The sequence below is a fragment of the Camelina sativa genome, chromosome 15, assembly GCF_030686135.1.
Source record: "Camelina sativa cultivar CO46 ecotype springtype chromosome 15, ASM3068613v1".
NCBI classification, from domain to species: Eukaryota; Viridiplantae; Streptophyta; class Magnoliopsida; order Brassicales; family Brassicaceae; genus Camelina; species Camelina sativa.
In genome coordinates this window covers 3748346-3767594 of record NC_141894.1, presented here as the reverse complement: position 1 = coordinate 3767594, position 19249 = coordinate 3748346, and the positions used below count along the sequence as shown (strand labels likewise).

The window sequence follows — 19249 nt, the reverse complement described above, 5'->3', positions numbered from 1 at the left end:
GATCAGAGATTGATCTAACTTGCAAAATACGTTTTGTTAAAAAAAATGAGAAATATGACGATTTTTATGTAACTAAGTACATTTTTATGGTACAAATATTTCTCAATCCCTTGCATCATTTAGACATTACAAACAAACGTGTGGACGTACTTACTTCGATGAGGAAACATGAAGATTTACCTTCAACTGTAAAAAAAAAGAAAGAAGTAAAAAAGATCTAACCCTACTTTATGTCGTTGTCCATCACTCATTATGGAATCACAATGAGATTTGGTTTGTTGCGTAAACATAACTGCCAAAAAGAAAAAAAACATGAAAGATTAACTACTAATTAAAAGTACTTACCTTTACATTTAAGACCATTATTAATTAAACTCTTTTTTCTTTTGTAGTTTTAGGACAATGATGGCCGTGACCGACAAGATGAAGGAGAAGATGTAGATGAATTCCCAGAACTACCCTTCTCTAAGAACAAATCAGACAAAAAGTTCTCAATATCTTCAGGGGTAAATCGGACAACTGAGCTCAAGTTTTTCTTCCCTCCACCGGCTGCTGCTCCCGCCAAGACGACAGAGCTTCTCGTGTTGTAAAACTCGCGATATATCGGGACCAGCTTCCTCGCTATCGATACTTTTATCTCGTCTCGTAGCTTCGGATCAGCTACGACGCAGACACTGTGTCTAACGTACGCGTTTTCGAAGCTCTCGCTGAACTTTTCAAACCTATCCTTCACTTCCTCGGCCGTCATCTCCACCGTACGGCTCTCAGGCAACGAAGCTACAACAGGTCCCCACGCAAGCCGCTTGTAGCTACCGGCGAACTGCCTCATCTTAGCGAAATGCCTCGTGATCCAGTCCTCGCCGAGGAGTTGCCTCAAGTTCGAGGAACGCGCACGTGAGACCACGTGCTGGAGGTTGTTAGTGAGGAAGAGATACTGCACGGAGAAATCTTTGTAGTGATTAGATTTGTGATCGATCTTGCAGAGGAGAACAAGTATGAGCCAGGCGAATCTTAGGGCGAGCTCCGACGACGGCGAGTCATCGGTTTCGGAAACGTTGAAGTAAGTTTCCGGTAGCAATGATCTATCCGGCGGTGGAGATCCAGCGAGGATGTCAACAAGGACGTTGCTGTAGTCAGCTAGAAGAGAGAGGTGATCCATGACGGAGATCGTCAGAGGATGCACTCCTCCGCCGGGAACAACCACTTTCGACGAGTCTTTCTGTATCCCTGACTCGAAATCCGCCAGTAACGACCGAACCGATTCGCCGAGAGAGATTAAAGACTTGAGAGCTTGAGATCTAACGACGGAGATAGAGTCGAACGAGAAGATCGACTCGATCGCTTGCCAGTTTCCGGCGATGGAAGTGTACATGTCAAGCAACCGGAAAATCTTCTCCGGCGGCGAGTTTTTCTTGCTTGTTTTGGTAGCGATGAGCTCCGGGAATCCAAAGAGAAGAAGAGCTCCGTCGCGTGAGATGTCACTGAAACAAGACTCTCTGATTGCGTCAGAGGTTTCGAAGACGTGATCACATAGAATCTTCTCGCCTCTGAACAAAGTCTCCATAGAAACACTCACAGCTTTTAACCAGCTTCTGATCTTCAACTCCATAACCTCCCATGACATCTTTTTCACTTTCCCCGTACTCGTCTTCTCAACTTCTAAACGATAGATACCTTCGTCGATGATCGATCTCCGAATGGTTTTATATATGCTTATACACTCCTTAGCGTAACCAGAACCAATCATGCACTCAGCGATGGATTTTAAATCCGTCATGACGTTGATAGAAACCTCCTCCAGCTCGACGATGATATCACCTCCGTTGTGTGAATCTTCTACGTCTTCAGGGAAATCAGAGTAGCTAGATCTCGCTGAGGTAAGTGAAGAACGAGTAGAGACAGATTCTGGATCAAGATAAGCACGGTTCATCGAAAGAATCTGATAAAACTCTTTTTGTAACCTCTTCATAGCGATCTGCATGAGTTTATGAGCTCTCATGAGTCTCTCGGAGTTAGGATCCTCACACACCAGTACATCCATCGTCTTCTGAAGATCTTTGACTCGTTCGATGAACGTCATGGCTTCTGATTTGTCCTCGTAGAACATAGAAGTGACTTTGGCGAAAGAGGAGGTCTCAGTGTTCCATCTCTCGATTATGTCGGCGGCAGACTCGATCACTCCGTAGATCGCTGCTGATTCTAAACTCTGGCGTGGCGTTAACGTAAGAGGAGGCTGTTGATTCGACGGCGTTACGGCGACGCAGCATATGTTTATCATCGGTTTCCTCATCATCAAGTCGTCGTGGAAATTTCTAGAGACTTCAAAATTTTCGTGGTGGTTGTCGTCGTCGTTGATAGAAAATATTTGTAAAGTGGTGGTGTGATAAGAGTTATAATGAGAGGAGAAGATCGAGTCGTTGAAGGGGGGTATTTATAGAAGAAATCAAAACAGCGTTGGGACGACGTCGTTAAACTTAAAATTTTTGTGGACGAAAAATGTTATTGTTGTTGTTGACCTTGACTTTTGCCGATTGTGGTTTACTTTTTGGGCCCTACACGTATTGAGTGCTTTCCCTGATTTTGTGTGTCCTTTCCCTAGATATGACGTGAATTTTTATTTTTATTTTTATTTTTACCGCTTGGTAGTAATAAAATCCATTTATAAAGTATACGACTATTTTTAGAAAGTAATTAAAAAATGACTTCACGACTAAACAAACAAAATCCATTTACTTTTTTCTCATTATTATACAATTTTATTTCAATTGTCAAAGTAATTCTTAAACGTGACTACGTAAGCGTTTATCAACTATGAATATATTTTAGTATATGCTACATTGCTACTATGCTTGATCCTTGAGCCGTCAATTACATAACCTAGAATCTTGGTTACTTTTGGTTGTGGAACACAATTTATCTTGCACGAAAATATATTCATAATTTGGAAAAATAAATGATTAAAAGAATAGGTCAATGGAACGCGTCACCCCAATGTCGAAAAAATTATAGATGTTGACACCATGAGCTCAATTTATAACGACTTGAGTAAATTACAATGAGAGATTTATATAGTCTCTGTTACATAAACAAAATTTCTTTCCTTTTTTATCTTTTCTAAACTTGCGTGCATCCTTTCTTAGGGTTTGAAATATATGCACACTAATATAGTTATGTTGTTTCTTTTTTTCTCATATTGAACATATGTAAGGTTCCCGGTTTCAATATGCGAGTTCTCACAACTTTTCCATCAAATAAAGGGTTGTATTTTACATGTTTTGATGTAAATGTTTAAAAAGAATTAAAATAAACAATTTTTTTCTTTTAAAATTTTAATACAAGAAATCACATCATGATCTTAAATTCAATCTAATCCATATACAAGTATACAATCTACAAGATTAGCTATAGTTAAAGTTACTTATTTTGTAAATAAATGATCATCATTGATACGTAAGATAGTTAGAAATTAAAATCTTCGATAATGATACAATGGAATGGACTAAGAGAATCACATTTTTTCAACCACGTGTTAACTACGTATATATAGATAATTTTTTTTGTCAACAATTTGTTATAGATAGATAGCTTATATATCAAATAAGATGATAGCCTATCCATATTCATATGTGGATTCGAGTTTACAAAATGATTTTAAAATAGTGATCAAATCTTCTCATCAAAGTCAAATTCAACTTTAAATAATTGCAAGTCCTAATAATATCAAATAGTGATACATCTAACATCTTTGCTTAGCCGCTGACATATATATACACTGTTTCATCGAGACTTATATTATGAAAAGTAATCTAATACCATTTTAATATTACTACGGAAAAGGTTGGTACGCCACAAATGCGTCAAACCAAAATATAGTTTTGCTTGTTTTGTTTGTCTGTCTGTCAAGGATTCTAGTAGATTAATCATTATACCGAGTAAGTATTAGTATATTATATAAATTTGCGAAAATTCATGAGATATTACTTGGAAGATAAGCATTTACGAATCATCATCTAGCCAATCGAAAATCAAACCTATTATGACAATATTGATTTTCTGAGCAGTTTATGGTCTAGTGCTAGGTACTTAATTAGATTCAGGATAAAATGCAAATTCGTTTAAAAAAAATAGTAGTCATCTCTATACACAAAAAGTGATATAATTAATAAATGTAACATTATAAATTCCTAAAATATTGATATTATAAGAGCCTAGTCCAATGGTTAAATTCATTTAGGGATTAATGAATCATAATTTGAAAATTAATTAAATTTGATCATTGTTAGCAATGTCTAAACGTCTTAATTTACAAGAAGATCTGAGTTTTTATATGTCGGATAAATCCAAATTATGGTAAAGAGAGTTTCTGATTATTAAAAGAAAACAAATTCGTCATTATCTTTGATTTTCTTTCGTGTGTTTCAATTCAACTGACAAGGCAACGTAGATGAACCCCCTTTTTAGTCATGAACCTTTGGTGCATATTCACATGCATGTCTTGATAACTTGATATTGACCTCATAATATTTGCTGGCTCAGTTTATTCCAAGGTTATGATTGGTGGTGTTGCATGTTGCTATAAACTTTTACACAATTTTCCAATTTTTTACGGTTGTTCTTCGATGACTTGTCCGTATACGTAAACTCAAGAGTCACTATCGTGACTCACGACAAAGTACGCCCGTTTGAAAAATGGACCAAGCAATAATTAAAAAATTTATTAAAATTGAAATTCCAATTAAAAACTTGAATTAGGCTCCAAGAGCATCATGCATGCATTAAAATAGCAATATAAGCATTAGTTCATATACAATGACTTTTATATCAAAAGTGTTCAAAACCATGTGAAACTTTTCATTTTCTTGTTATCTTCTATAAAATTAATTTATGGTATACTAATCGTCATGAAGCAAATAAATTAAATTCATAATTATAGGTTTTATAAATATATGTATGGAATATAACAATCCACGATATATATATATATATATATATATATATATATAGTGGCTATCCTTTCTAGTCTCAAATAAACGAAATTTACATATGAAATAAACCACATAAACATTTCTCTAATCCTTCCACCGACTAATTCCAATTATAGAAGAAATAAATTTCGTATTACAAATACTATTTCATATTACAATGATTACAATCTCATGACATCTTAATTATTAATGTTGATGTAACATTCAATTACACATTACACACAGAAAGATTTATCGATGTGTGAGTATATATTTCACCATTCAGACCAATTTTTTTTTGGAATAACATTGCTTAACTGATTTACTAATTTTATCAATGATATGTGAATGGTACCACTCCAAGAAAATATTCGAAGTATCTGTATTCATCCCATATAGCCAAACTATACTAAATATTTTCTTGAGTGGTACCATTCAAAGTATATTTTCATACCGTATAGACAACGTAACGATACTCGATACTGAGTGGTACCATTCACATTTTTCTGTAAGTAATAACGTTTTCGTTACTTTTTTTTATACGTTTGGTTAAATAATTAAATAAAATAAAATAATAAATCTAATAATAATTATGATTGGGAATATCGCTTATCCAAAAGGTCCCAAACCCAAAGAGTACGTTTAGAAATTATAATAATTATAATACAAAAACATACAATTCTAACGAAAGACCGCATAGCGCAGTGGATTAGCGCGTTTGACTTCGGATCAAAAGGTCGTGGGTTCGACTCCCACTGTGGTCGTTTTGTTTTTATCCCCATAGATTTTTGATTGTTTTTTATAATTATTTTTTTTGTTTTTTTTTTGGGTTTGAGTGGGGGAAAAAGGTCAACTGACCAATTTACAAACCGACGAAAGCAGACGTAATTATCGTAAACGGATGCATCATCATCATGCTCCGACTTCCGACTCGTTCACTTCAAAGTTCAAATCAAAACGAAAAATAGAGGAAAAAAACAAAAAAAGTATCATATTTTCTTGTTTTATTTGCTTTCTGCAACATTGTATTACTACCACATTCTTAACAGATTCCTTTGTATTCACATAATTGATGTTAGTCTTCTGATATTTTGACACATGTTCTCTTAGTATATATATATTCAACAATGTTGACAACCTATACTGCGATGTTTTCATCCATTTCTGATTTCTTTGCCAGTTCATGTTCATCTAAACCTACATTATTAACACAACCACCGCAATACTGTAGACAGTTTGAACACGTAGCGATTGAAGATAACTATTTGAAGCGTGCAACAAATGTCAAATTGAAATTGTATCTATCCAAAAGTTTCCTATAAAATAAAATTAAAAAACCCTATTTACTCTACAGTCCATTTCGTAATATATTTTTCTTTGAGTTCATCAAAAACTTGGAAAAGATAAAACCAAAGGGATCATCAATAGGAACCAAAATCCAAGTATCTGAAACTGTTTGATACGATAACACAAGTGAATAACAAGAACAAGTTTCCATCAAAACAAAAAGCTGAAACAGTTTTCTAGTAGGCTAAGAAAATTAAACTTTGATAGCGTACTTCCTGATTGGGAAGTACATCTCTTTCTTCTTCTCACGCTCAGTCTTCAAAGAGGCCTGAAACGCCAAGTACAAGACAAAAGAACATAAGCATTCGTAGTAACCAACAAAACACATTAAACAAGAACAAGAACAAGTTATTCCCAACTATACAAATGATTGTGAGTTTTGATTTAGCTAACTAGAGACAGACCTGGTGTTTGGTGAGGCGTCTGCGGATAGCACGAGTCTTCTTGGGACGAAGATCAAGAGGAAGCAACTTCTTGTTCTTGTATGCTTCTCTTAGAGCAGACTTCTGCTTCTGGGATGACACTGTCAATACCTGAGCAATGGATTTACGCACCACCTTGCTGCATATTACAATATCACAAATTACAAAACATCAGATTCAACAAATCCAAACCAGGAAAAATGTCAAAACCAAAACCACATTCACACTCTCGACAAGACAGTTATATGATTCATATAAGCTAACTCTAATTTCTAATATCCCAAGGACATAGCAAATTCGAATAAGAGAATAGCTTCTGCAGATTTCAATTTAGAATCCTATTTAGACTACTCCAAATCTAGAAATGATTCAAAGCTACAATCGAAACCTAAAAGTTTATCGATACGTACATTTTGGAGAGTTTGTTTGGAGCACCACCGGTTACTTTGGCGACACGGAGGAGAGCGAGCTCAGCCTTAAGCTCCTTAAGCTGGTTTTGAAGATCGACCTTCGACTTGTCCCTCAGTTCGTGAACCTTAATCCTCGCTAACAAAAACGAAACAAAACAAAGATTCATCAGACGCAATACTTTCTATGAAGAACGAAATAGATTGAAAATATTTAAGGGATTAGCCATCGCCATACCCATCGTGGAGCTTGTGACTTTGTTGTGTTCAACTTCTGCGCCGCTGCTTGTTCTTCTTTTTGGCTCCGAGGTTCAGAAACCCTAGTTATTGAGTGAAGGGGGATTATATATGAAGCCTCTTTGTTTGTTGAGAGAAATAAAAAGCCCTCCTAGTCTCCTAATTGGGTCTTATTAAGCCCATAGTTTTTATTCATAGTATAGCTAAGGAAATTACTAAATGGGCCTTAGCGTGCAAACAAAAACAAAATTAAAATATTGTTGTTGGATGTTCATTGCATTTGCAACTAATCTCAATCACTAAGATTTGGGTATTGTTTGGTTTTGTTACACTAGTTAGATAATTTGATTAATCACTTATGAGACACTTTTTAAGGTCTTATTAGATTTTCTTATAAAGCTGATTTGATGCTTCAGCATCGAGTATATGAGATTATATAAGATGGTGTCAAACCAAATTACAAAAAAAACAAAAAAATTGTAAGAAAAGAGGACTGGGCATGTAGAAAAAATGATAATGGCGGAAAACAGCCTCACCAGAAATCATTTAACAGGACTACCTTTCGGTTGTGGTAGTTCTTGACTAGAGAAGTTTCTAATCAAAACATAAGGATGAGCAGACCACCAGTGGAGACACAAGCGACGGATCTCAGGGCATGAAAAAGAGTAGATCGAGTATAAGGAGGAGGCTAATCTTTTGTTGACAAAAAATAAAAATAAATAAATTTGTCTACCGGTAAATTAATTTGTCTAGTAGTACAATATTAAATTTGTCTACCAGTTAGTTAACTTAAATTTAGTTTACAATTTAAACTTTTCTAACAGTAAATTAATTTGTCTATCAATAAAATAAATTTGATTTATAATACTAAAATAAAGTTAACTTGTCCACAAAATTGTAGAATAAAAAGTTGTCAAATAATACTAAAATTTTTATTTTGAAAAAACTAGCTTGTCTACCAATTACAAACAAATAATTACAAAAAAAATAATTAAAAAGGATGAAAATGCATAATTAAAGACTTGAGAGAGCAGTGAATCAAGGTGGTGGGAAAAAACCAAAATATTGACAAAATTATAAATAAATAAAATGAGATCAATCGGTCAATACTTATAAAATTATAATAGATTGAAAGTTCAAGTTTGCACAGGTTTTGTTACTCGTTCGGTCTCATATTTTTATATAATAAAATAATGATTAGATCAAATAATAAATAAATCAATGCCGATGACGAAAACTAGTTATTGAAAAATAGGATTTTTGTTAGTTCACCGGTTACCTTGAACAGATCCTAATCTCATAGCCATTATGTCATGTCGATCACGATGCTAAAGAGTAATGACTCAGATCCATCAAATGGTAGTAGCAAGAAAATGTGCTAAACCATATGGCTCATTGGTTGTAGACAGTCCAATGTCAACCCACTCCAGCATTCCCCAAATCTCTCTCTTTTGGCGTTTTTCGATCGCAAATTCCGCACACCAAATCATTGTCTCTTTATGGTTTTTAGCCACCACATACTCTTCCCACAAAACTTGGCTATGTCTTCGCTAACAGCCAAAAGCATCAAGAATTGGGGGATAAGATGAGTTCAAAAGAGAGAAGCCTCAAAAGCAAAGTAAACGAACGTGACCATTCCATATGCATCATCTTTTCTGGTTTCATCACATTGATCAGCGCAATATTTTTAAAACCTTAAACAAGCAAATGAAGCCTCCATGCGAACTGTTAAAATCACCAATCTTTCAACAAATTAAAGTGCTCAAGTCAGATCACAATACACAAATCACAAAAGTGTTATAGTTACTTTTTTTTTATAATTACACAAACTTGCCGAAAAAGAAAGAAGCGACAAAAAGCCTAGAAAAGGTAGCTAAATAGCAGAAGACATTATCATAAGCTTCCATTGCTCCCCATTCCTTTTTATCCATGGGAGTGTCTAGGTACCAATGATTCTCCGGAAGAATCCTAGCAACTTGCTCGAACTGCTTCTTAGCTTCGTCTTCCTTCTTTAACAATGTATACACCAATCCTTGAAACAGATACACCTTATAATCTTCCGGATCCTCCTTCACTAACTCTTCGCATATCCTTAATGCTTCGACCGTGTTACCTTCGAGAACCCTAATCTGCGCGATCAACATCCTCAAACCGCGAATCTCTTTCGTCTTCTTCTTCATTTCCTTGCACCTTCGAATAGCGTATTTGATCCTCTTCTCTGCTTGTAATAGTTTCGGCTTAGAGTCGTAGTACTCCATCACCAAGTAATGTAATGCATCTACACGAATAGGATCCGTCAAAAGAATCTCTTCGAATGCTTTGATTGCTAATTTGTTTTTGTTGAAGAAGGAAAGTATCCTAGCTTTCATAACCGGCCATTTTTGTTCTTGAGGCTCCACATCGATCAGACGGTTCATAATCTCTATCGCTTGGTCACATTTATCGGACTCGAACTTTATTTTAGCTAGCGATATTAAAGCTTCCACATCGTTCGAATGCGTCTCGAGGTGTTTCTTGAGCGTCGTCTCTAACACGGTAGTAACTGGAGTCGTCGTCGCGGCTGGTTTCGTGATGCGGAAGTGGAAAGAGGATACTGAGAACAGAGCTAAGGCTGCGGCTGCGGTGAGGGTGATGAAGGTGGTTTTAAGAAGTGTTCGTTTGGGATTTGATGGAGATGATGAAGATGATGATGAAGCTCTGATGGCGACGACGACCGGTGTTGACTTTGCTTGGTCTCTGTATAAACGAGGAAACGAAAGATTTTGAGGAGCTTTTCTGACGAGGTTGATCTGAAGGTTATACTTCGGCATACAGTATTGAAACTTCGCCGTAGACGCCATTTTCGCTTCTGATCAAAACTCTATAAACCAAACAAGTCAACCCCTGAAATTGGTAAAGAGAAGAACAGAGCAAGATCCAGTTCGAAAAGCGAGGCAAGGATTGAAACTACGTCGTCTTATAAAAGGCCAAGGCCCATTTAGAGAAGCCCAAAATTAATTCGGTTCCTCTAGTGAAATCAACCGTAGATTATTTCTTTATCGACGTACATAACGAAGCCACGTTAGCGATCTTTGTCTTTTGTAACAGTAACCAATCATGTTAGTATCAGTACCTCTATATATATAGATTAGATCATAGATACTTCGGTTACACTTGTATTTTGTAGAAATCTTAAGAGTCATATCAAAATCAATGGCACCGAAGGGAGAGAAGCAACCAGCGGAGAAAACATCGGCGGGGAAGAAGATCATGAAAGAAGGAGGGAGCGAGAGTAAGAAGAAGAAGACGAAGAAGAGCACAGAGACGTACAAGATTTACATATTCAAAGTGTTGAAACAGGTTCATCCTGATATCGGTATCTCTGGGAAAGCCATGGGGATCATGAACAGTTTCATCAACGACATATTCGAGAAACTCGCTCAGGAATCGTCGCGGTTGGCTAGGTATAACAAGAAACCCACCATCACATCCCGGGAGATCCAAACCGCCGTGAGGCTCGTGTTGCCCGGTGAACTAGCGAAACATGCCGTGTCCGAGGGTACCAAAGCCGTTACTAAATTCACCAGTTCTTAAGATATATTTCTTAATTTTCCCTTTGATTTTGTCTTTCCCTAGTTTGGGATTGATATTATTCTGGTTTGGCTGATATTGTAATCCCTTGATCTTAATGTAATAAAAGATATATATTGAAATTTCGACACTCTTCTATATGTGTTTGAGTTTGACATTGATTTAATTTTTACGTTACGATACATTCTAATTTTTTGTAGTATGATCTGATCGGTTCTTTAGTTTTCCCGGGAAGTAAACTGAAATTATTATCTGGAAGTTGTTTTAGTGGGCTCAGCCCAACACTATTCTCGATTCAGTCTAAACCGATTAAAATTGAAAACTTCAAACAATACCGGAATATAATAAACCAAACCGGAATTAAATTGTACCGGACCATTCACCAGTCTAGGAAGTTGCAATTGCAAATCTCTGTAATGGACTGCTTGTATTCCATCGGAGGAATCTATCTCTCTGTCTACAGAGTTTGACTTTCACTCTCCGTGGAGCTCCTCCGCTCATTTTTCCCGGAGGTGTTGGCCGGAACAGTTCTCCTCCATGGATTCTCGAGCCGACGAGGAGGCGCCGTTGGTCTCTGGTGAGGATCGTAAGGGAAAGAGCTACACAAGGGATGTTCATATCCTCAGCATCTCCTTTCTTTTAATCTTCCTCGCCTATGGTGCTGCTCAGAACCTTGAAACTACCGTTAATAAGGTTCCCTCGATCTTAACATTTATTCAGAGTGTCGAAGTTGATTATTATTTATTAGTTTTTGAGGAAATCAGAAGCAATGAGTAGAGGAAAAATGCAATTTTTTGAATTTGTGATGGATGTTTGAATTTTGTTTATTGTGAGAGGATAAATTATGCTGGCATTTTGTATTGATGGATCTTGAGAGTAATATGAATTTAGGAGACATGACCCGTGAGACTGTTGGATATAATTATGTTGAGACATGATATTGTCTTTTGTTCTGAGGATCACAGTGTGTAAATTTGTTTGTTTGTGTGTGTGTGTGTGTGTGTGTGTGGTGATAGTTGAGTTGTTTACTTGTTTTGATTCTTTCAGGATTTGGGAACAATATCTCTAGGGATATTGTATGTGTCCTTTATGTTTTGTTCCATGGTTGCTTCTGTGGTTGTCCGGTCAATGGGATCAAAGAATGCTCTGGTTTTAGGAACTACAGGGTATTGGCTCTTTGTCGCTGCCAATCTCAAGCCATCATGGTATTCTCATTTGTTCTCTTGTCTTTATGCCTAGCTCTTTCTTCTTTTGGCTATAGAGAATCTTTTAGTCTTTCTGTCACTTTTGACACTTTCTTCCTTGACTTAAATTGGTGTTTGGTTCTAGGTTTACTATGGTACCAGCTTCTTTATATCTTGGATTTGCAGCTTCAATAATTTGGGTTGGCCAGGTACAACTACATGTTCTAGTTTATTAATGTTAATTATTTGGATATTTACTGAATTTTTAGACCTTAACTCAAATTGCATTGGCTGCATTAGGGAACATACCTTACATCAATTGCGAGAAGCCATGCTAAAGATCATGGCGTGCATGAAGGTTCGGTAATTGGTGTGTTCAATGGGGAATTTTGGGCTATGTTTGCCTGCCACCAGGTCCATGTTTGTTTGATAATTTTTTTTTAAAGCTCATTCTTTTTGATACTATAAATTCTTATTCTGACACATTTCATGTCAATCGTTTTGTAGCTGTTTGGGAATCTCATCACACTTGCATTGCTGAAAGATGGAAAGGTACTAACTTTTATTTTCTGTTGACAGCAATCTTTTAGAATGTATCAGAGTTCTAGTTTCATATTCATGATGGCTTCCTTTTTGTTTAATTTCCATCGCGTTAGTATAACTTGACTACTGTTTAACGAAGTAACTATTCCCAACTATTGGATAGCAGACCATTGTTTTCTGTTTAAATTTTATGTTTCCCTTTCTAGTTGGGTAGCCCCACCATTGTTTTCTTCTTGTTGACATGACTGTAGGAAGGAAGCACCAGTGGCACTACCTTATTGATGTTGGTGTTTCTCTTCAGTATGACATTAGGAACAATACTAATGTTCTTCATTCGGAATATTGACGGAGAAGACGGAAAAGAAAATGTGGGTTCTCCTGTGGGATTAGTTGATTCCTTGGTTTCTCTTCCAAGAATGATAATCACTCCTTTGCTCGACATACGTATGCTACTGATTGTCCCACTCCTTGCATATTCCGGATTGCAACAAGCATTTGTTTGGTATGTCTCTCAACAAACTGTATATACATTCCTTGTGTTCCCTTTTTTGTCACAAGGATAGCATTAAATGGAGTATTGTCACTGCGCTCACCTAGGATTCAGACTTAAGCCAGTGATTAGGATTTATTCTGCAGGTCAAAGTTAACATTGGGCCCTAGATAACGTTCACAAAATTCCTTGTGGTGGTTGGAGTCTCAGGCTCTTAGCATTGAATAGTTGTTTCGAACCTTGAATTAAGTTTACATTTATTGTCAGCGAAACCAGCAAAAGTTTATTTTTTGCGTAAGATATACTGACTAATATACATACATCTTACGTTTTCCACTCTATAGGGCTGAGTTTACAAAGGAAATTGTTACGCCAGCGATTGGTGTCTCGGGTGTTGGTGGGGCGATGGCAGTTTACGGAGCTCTTGATGCAGTTGTAAGTTTAAAGGACAATTCAAAAATCATACTTTTTACTGGCCTAGGTTTTATGAGCTTAATCCTTATTTTTTCCTGATGTGAATCATTCTAGTGTTCAATGACTGCTGGACGGTTTACCTCTGGTTTGTCATCAATCACCTTCATAGTTTCTGGTGGAGTTCTTGCTCAAGCTTCTATATTTCTCTGGATTCTTCTTGGGTACAGGTACGTTACTTTCACACCTTGTTAACTACCATGTTCACCAATCGTTTCACTCAAACCAATAACAACTTGGAGAATATTTAGTCCAGAACTCCTAATATTTGTGTTTTCATGAAATGGTTTCCTGGTAGAACTTCATTACAGGTATTTTTATGTAAATTGTGGCATTGATCAAGCAACTTCCTTTTAGAAATATGCCGATTTCTTTGTCATATATGTGAAATTGTTTGTGCTGGAGTCAGGTTCTTTTACTGAAGATAATTAGGAATTGTATGAAACTCACAACTGACAAGTGATTTTAAAGAAGCTAAACTATGGTGTGATATGATGATGCAGGCAAACAAGCGGACTACTTGGAACAGCTTACCCACTAATAATGGCGGCGATATTAGGAATTGGTGACGGAATATTAAACACTCAAATCAGTGCTCTCCTCGCATTACTCTTCAAGCATGACACGGTATACATCACCATCATGATTAGTCTCATAATTTACTGAAAAACATGACAAATCATCCTCTAAAACCCTCTCTCCTTTGTTTGTTGTAATTGTGTGGAAAAAGGAAGGAGCGTTTGCGCAGCTAAAAGTATGGCAGAGCGCAGCAATAGCGATAGTGTTCTTCTTAAGCCCGTACATATCACTGCAAGCAATGGTCATAGTGATGCTCGTTATGGTCTGTGTCTCACTTGTCTCATTCCTGTTTTTAGCTCTCAAGGTAGAAAAGGTCTTCACCCACGACGAATGAATGACGCTTTGATCTGTTTACGTTTGGGGGATAAACACAAAGTGTGAAAAGCTTAAAACACTATTCTCAATTCAATTGTAAAGAAAAAATACATGTTAATGCTTATAATGTCTCTGAAATTTCTATATAACCAGCGTTATGCAACTTTTCAATGCTTTTTCATTACGTCTTCTTGATATGAGATTTGTACCGAACCGAAATTGACCAAATTAATTCACAATAACCAAATCAACAAGAAACGACGTCGTTGGAGTCATGTGCTTTCACTTTAAAACATCTTCAGAGAGACTTCAACGTTGAAAAAACACAACACATATATCACAAGAGCTCTCTTCTCTGCTCCTCCAGAATTGTCTTTCACGAGAATTCTCTGCGCTTTCCAAAGGTAAAATGATCGGTGATTTCTGTGGGATTTTTCATATCTTTGTTAACGATTTCGATTTTTGGGTAATTAGATCTCCAGTCTCCCTAGGGTATTACACAGTGATCTGAGCAAAAGCGCCTTTGTTTCATTTTACTGGCTATCAGATTCAATCAATTTCGGTTTTTGGTTTTCTTATTGGATCCATTAAAAAACACAATTTGGATTCATTATAATGTATAACCGCAATTGTTGATGCTAATTGTGATAAAAGAGTTTTGAGTTTGTTAAAAAGAGTTGATTTTTGTGAATATCTGTTTTGGTTATATAGTCTTTCATCACATGATGAGCAGCTTCTCTCTTTAAATTCTAATATCCTTCAATGGGTTTATTTGTAAATGTTACAGAGATGTTTGACGATCAAGATCTGGGCTTCTTTGCCAATTTCCTTGGAATCTTCATTTTCATTCTGGTGATAGCCTACCATTTCGTTATGGCTGACCCTAAATTCGAATAGAGAGATGAGCTTCAAATTCACTAGTAGTCTCTGATATGTCAGAATTGATATATAGTTGATGTATGTTGACAATGTGGTTTTAGCTGGAGAAGTCTCTCTCTTTTTTGTAGTCTTGTTATTCACATACTTTGGTAATTCACTATAAAAGGCTTTTTTTTTATATAGAGCAATTTCCGCGTTTTACTTGTTAAATTATGCCTGATTTACTCAGCTGTGAGGGTTGGTGAAACTTTTGCTGTTTATGTTTGTTTGGGTTTACATGCTCATTGATACAATGATCAACCACGAGGCCTGAGTTCTTTCACTGATAAGGGAGAAAGCAGACAGAACTTGATGAATGTTCTTTGTTCTGTTTGCAGGGTTTCTAACAGTTGTTGCGCTATAGTAACGATTTGCTTCGTTTTAGCGACAATTCTCTCTGTTTTTACATTAATTTTGTACACTCAATGTTTCTTACATCATGGTTTCTGCTATAGTGTTACTAAACATTCTCTAGGATTCTCTTCCAAAAATCAAGTTGTATGGGTTATTTCTGTCACAATACATATTGTTTCTTGCATCAGTCTGCTAATGCAAAACCCTAGACTGCTCAAACATAGAGCAGTTTCACTCTTCTTGAGCACCTCTTCAGCTGTGTTATCACTTATCTTGTCAGTTGCTTCCTTCAGTAGCATTACGAAAGAAGCCGAAAACCTCTCTGCATCATCCTGGCTTGGACCCAACTCCATGTTTGAGTAGTTTTCGTTTGATGTTGTTGTTCCTGCTTCAACATCGTGGCATATCTTTCTCTTCTGCAACTCCTTTTGGAGCCTTGCTTGCGACTTGGTTATGTTGATCTCTTTTAAGCATTTCACCGAAGGGTTAAGCTTTTCTTGGAAGGCTCTCAGGTCATGAGTGATGTTGTCCCAAGGAAACACAAGGTTTGGTTGAACTCCAGATAGGTTTTTGAGGCCATCACAAACATAGAGACAAAGATCAGATATCTTCGAGAAAGAGCCCAAAAGCTTGTAGTAACTGACCGTGTTTAATGGGCGGAGGAATGGAATCTTAGGCTCTGTTAAGGCTTCTCCTGTTAACCTCTCTAATGCGTCTACATGAGATTTGAGTTTTGCCTGTCTTTTCCTCAAATCTGTAACCGATGCCATTTTCTGGTTCTTCTCCTCAGAACAAAGAACCAGTGATTGGATGCAATCTAAGAGGGCATCAAGACAGTGGCTAAGCTCGGTTCTTGCAAGGGTTGCTGCTCTCACAGGAGTGACGAGAATCTCCCCAAAGACAAAACAGAGCAACCCAATTGAAGCTTCAACAATGCGAGTGATCGCAAACTCAGTTGGAGCTCCATAATTCCTCCTTCCAAGTATCAACAGTGCAGCAATGGCAGCTGTGACTCCTCCAGGCTGGCCATAGACTTTGCTGTGCCTCATGAAGACGGCGAGGATTATCCAAGGGAGCAGAGGTAAGAACCTGAATTCTTCTAGTCTATGGAAAACAAAACAACATAATAGACCATAGACTGATCCCATCGCTGTCCCTTGTAGACGAGAATTTGCCACTGTTAATGTTGCTTGCCTTCCGCTTACAAGGCTAATGGCTACAGTTAGACCCGACCAATACCCGTTCTGTTTGTTATACATAATACCAAACAGAACAGCAAGGCCTAGAGAAATCGAGCACTTGAATGCAAAGACAAACTTTTCTCTGGCCATCCAGACACATAGAATGTTCAAAACCTTTTTGGTCATGGACAATCCTTCGTTTTCTGGATGAGTTTCTTCCTCCGTGTTACTCCTATTTACAGAGTTACTATCTTGTCTCACAGATAACGAATCACCTCTGAAGATTTTGACGCAGTATCGGAAGAAACAAACCGGTAAAGCTGCAGTGGACAGAGACCCAGCCTCAAGATGCCAGTCTAGACTATCTTGAGACTTAAGAGTAGATGATGACTGTGGAGCAATATGTGTTCTTGGACCTTCTAAGAGACGAGTCACTTCATCACGGTTCATGCCTTGAGGAAAGGAACTGCAAGAACCCAATGCCAGCTCTAGCCCCCTCATCAGAAATTCTGTTGCATGCAGTTTCTCCGCAGGATCCAACTTCTGCTTCCTTCTCAAGAATCTTGTATCTGGTCTCTCCCATGCCAAACGATCCTGTTTCCAAAGAATAGATATGATTAGTCCATGAGCCAAAACAAAAAAAAAGATTTACAGATTTCTAACAATGATTATGTTTAAGTTTCTTAAGACAGTTGGCTTACATGGTGGATTTTGATGCTCTTGAGTATGTTTTTTGCTGCTGCAGACAATGAAGCAGCCCGTGTGATCAAAACCTGAGCTGTAGTGTTGTCTCGAGCCATCATGACATCGACGAATAAATTCAACCTCTCAAGAGCAGTTTCAGCATATAATTCGCAACCCTTGCTCATCTGTAAACCATTTAAAACCTAAGGTAAGTATTTTGTGACGTGTCATCGTCATGAATAAGGAATAATAATCTCAAGACTCACCTGACTATGAGCTAGCCTTGGAAACGGGAGAAGCACGGCTAGGAGAGAAGCGATGGCTCCAACTGCTGTACTGGCCGCCAAATGAACCGGGAGCATGAAAACATGAGCCACCTCTCCATTGAACACCGCAAAAGTCACGTAGACGACAACAATTTGTCCAAAGGCAATCCGTTTTGTCAGAAGACTTGTGGAAACAGGAAAAGCCACGATGAAAGACGCTAGGGCCACAGCAACTGGAGCCACCAAGCCATTTCCTAGTGAAGCTGGTCCAACCACCAAGACACTCACTAGTACAATGGCTGTTGTCTGAAAAGTGGCCAAAGAGACATCAACACAGCACTTGAGTACTTCACCATATGTTGGTTCAGCATCGGAGAGCCAGATCAGGATTGTTGTCAAGTAAGAGAAGGCTGGAAACGTTGTGAAGTGTTTTAGTGGTTTAGGAGCGTACAAAGTTGTCATGCTCACGATGAGACAAGCCATGGCGGTTCTCAGAGCCAGGCCAAGTCGCTCTAGCCATGTTGTGTCACGCATTCTTTTTATGGATTGTTTTTGTGGATTTTTATGTAAGGATACTTGTTTGATGAAGATGATGAGATGAAGGTTATGGTGAGCAAGAAGACTACGTATAAATAAGGTGTGATGGGATTTAGAGTGTTAATGTCAAAGAGTTAAGACTTATGAGCAGCTGTCTTTTACGTGTAATTTCATTTTCTATATTTTGTACTAAAGGAACCAAAGTAAACCAGACTCAGTAATGCCACATAAACAAAAGGGGGCAAGAGAAACTAAATTAAAGCAACTGACATTTTAGATAGTGTGGGTTTACGCTATGCCATATACATATAGGTGTAAGGAAATACTGAATTAAACCGATTGGTCTTATGGTATAGTTTAGGCCATGCTAATATACATTTTAGGTAGCGTATGTATAGGGTTTTCGGTTTGGTTTTGGTTAGATAGTTGATATTTTCGGTTTATAAAAATATAAGAACCAAACTTGATATCAAATTTATTTCGGTTCTAATACATTTTGGACAGATTTGAACCATATAGGGGTAGGATGAAAACGAGTTAAACCAGCTGGTTTCATACCAAAGAAAAAACCAAAATGTTTTGGTTTCAAAAAATTGACAAATCTATATTTTTCTCCAAGTTTCTCGAGATGTTGGAAATGTAATGTTCACCACGTAATCGACCTTTCATTTTCTCAATTTGAAAGTTCATCGACGGAAGAAAAGGGCAAAGAGATTTGATTTTAGAGATAATATTGTCAAAAGCGTAACTCAATTAATAATGGAATAAGACAAAGGAGAA

General features: G+C 37.2%; 5 protein-coding genes, 1 non-coding gene and 2 pseudogenes across 8 annotated transcripts; 4 read left to right on the top strand and 4 right to left on the bottom strand.

The window, feature by feature from the left end:
* Window positions 1-31: 31 nt before the first annotated feature.
* On the bottom strand, window positions 32-2396 carry LOC104745122 (exocyst complex component EXO70H1 pseudogene; annotated as a pseudogene). The gene has a single exon (XR_015582621.1). The product of XR_015582621.1 is annotated as an exocyst complex component EXO70H1 pseudogene (transcript).
* A 3258-nt stretch (window positions 2397-5654) lies between these two features.
* On the top strand, window positions 5655-5728 carry TRNAR-UCG (transfer RNA arginine (anticodon UCG)). Its single transcript has one exon. It is a non-coding gene; the product is annotated as a tRNA-Arg (tRNA).
* A 642-nt stretch (window positions 5729-6370) lies between these two features.
* LOC104745121 (large ribosomal subunit protein uL29z) lies at window positions 6371-7541 on the bottom strand. Its single transcript, XM_010466295.2, has 4 exons — window positions 7379-7541; window positions 7144-7279; window positions 6716-6872; window positions 6371-6579 (listed from the first exon to the last, which is right to left on the bottom strand). The coding sequence occupies exons 1-4, from the start codon at window positions 7380-7382 to the stop codon at window positions 6505-6507; spliced, it is 372 nt and encodes a 123-aa protein (XP_010464597.1). The 5' UTR covers window positions 7383-7541; the 3' UTR covers window positions 6371-6504.
* Window positions 7542-9103: 1562 nt separating this feature from the next.
* LOC104745120 (protein SLOW GREEN 1, chloroplastic-like) lies at window positions 9104-10308 on the bottom strand. The gene has a single exon (XM_010466294.3). The coding sequence runs from the start codon at window positions 10215-10217 to the stop codon at window positions 9198-9200; it is 1020 nt and encodes a 339-aa protein (XP_010464596.1). The 5' UTR covers window positions 10218-10308; the 3' UTR covers window positions 9104-9197.
* On the top strand, window positions 10273-11099 carry LOC104745119 (histone H2B.9 pseudogene; annotated as a pseudogene). Its single transcript, XR_015582042.1, has one exon. The product of XR_015582042.1 is annotated as a histone H2B.9 pseudogene (transcript).
* A 217-nt stretch (window positions 11100-11316) lies between these two features.
* LOC104764644 (UNC93-like protein 3) lies at window positions 11317-14692 on the top strand. The gene is made up of 10 exons (XM_010466291.3): window positions 11317-11640; window positions 11995-12152; window positions 12277-12340; window positions 12432-12545; window positions 12639-12683; window positions 12926-13176; window positions 13509-13599; window positions 13693-13805; window positions 14139-14262; window positions 14366-14692. Exons 1-10 carry the CDS (start codon window positions 11485-11487, stop codon window positions 14546-14548), a joined length of 1299 nt encoding a protein of 432 aa, XP_010464593.1. The 5' UTR covers window positions 11317-11484; the 3' UTR covers window positions 14549-14692.
* A 157-nt stretch (window positions 14693-14849) lies between these two features.
* Window positions 14850-15588, top strand: LOC104745118 (dolichyl-diphosphooligosaccharide--protein glycosyltransferase subunit 4C). Its single transcript, XM_010466292.3, has 2 exons — window positions 14850-14933; window positions 15317-15588. The coding sequence occupies exon 2, from the start codon at window positions 15319-15321 to the stop codon at window positions 15424-15426; it is 108 nt and encodes a 35-aa protein (XP_010464594.1). The 5' UTR covers window positions 14850-14933; window positions 15317-15318; the 3' UTR covers window positions 15427-15588.
* Window positions 15589-15826: 238 nt separating this feature from the next.
* LOC104745116 (uncharacterized) lies at window positions 15827-18732 on the bottom strand. Its single transcript, XM_010466290.3, has 3 exons — window positions 17933-18732; window positions 17684-17851; window positions 15827-17576 (listed from the first exon to the last, which is right to left on the bottom strand). The coding sequence occupies exons 1-3, from the start codon at window positions 18464-18466 to the stop codon at window positions 15939-15941; spliced, it is 2340 nt and encodes a 779-aa protein (XP_010464592.2). The 5' UTR covers window positions 18467-18732; the 3' UTR covers window positions 15827-15938.
* Window positions 18733-19249: the final 517 nt, after the last annotated feature.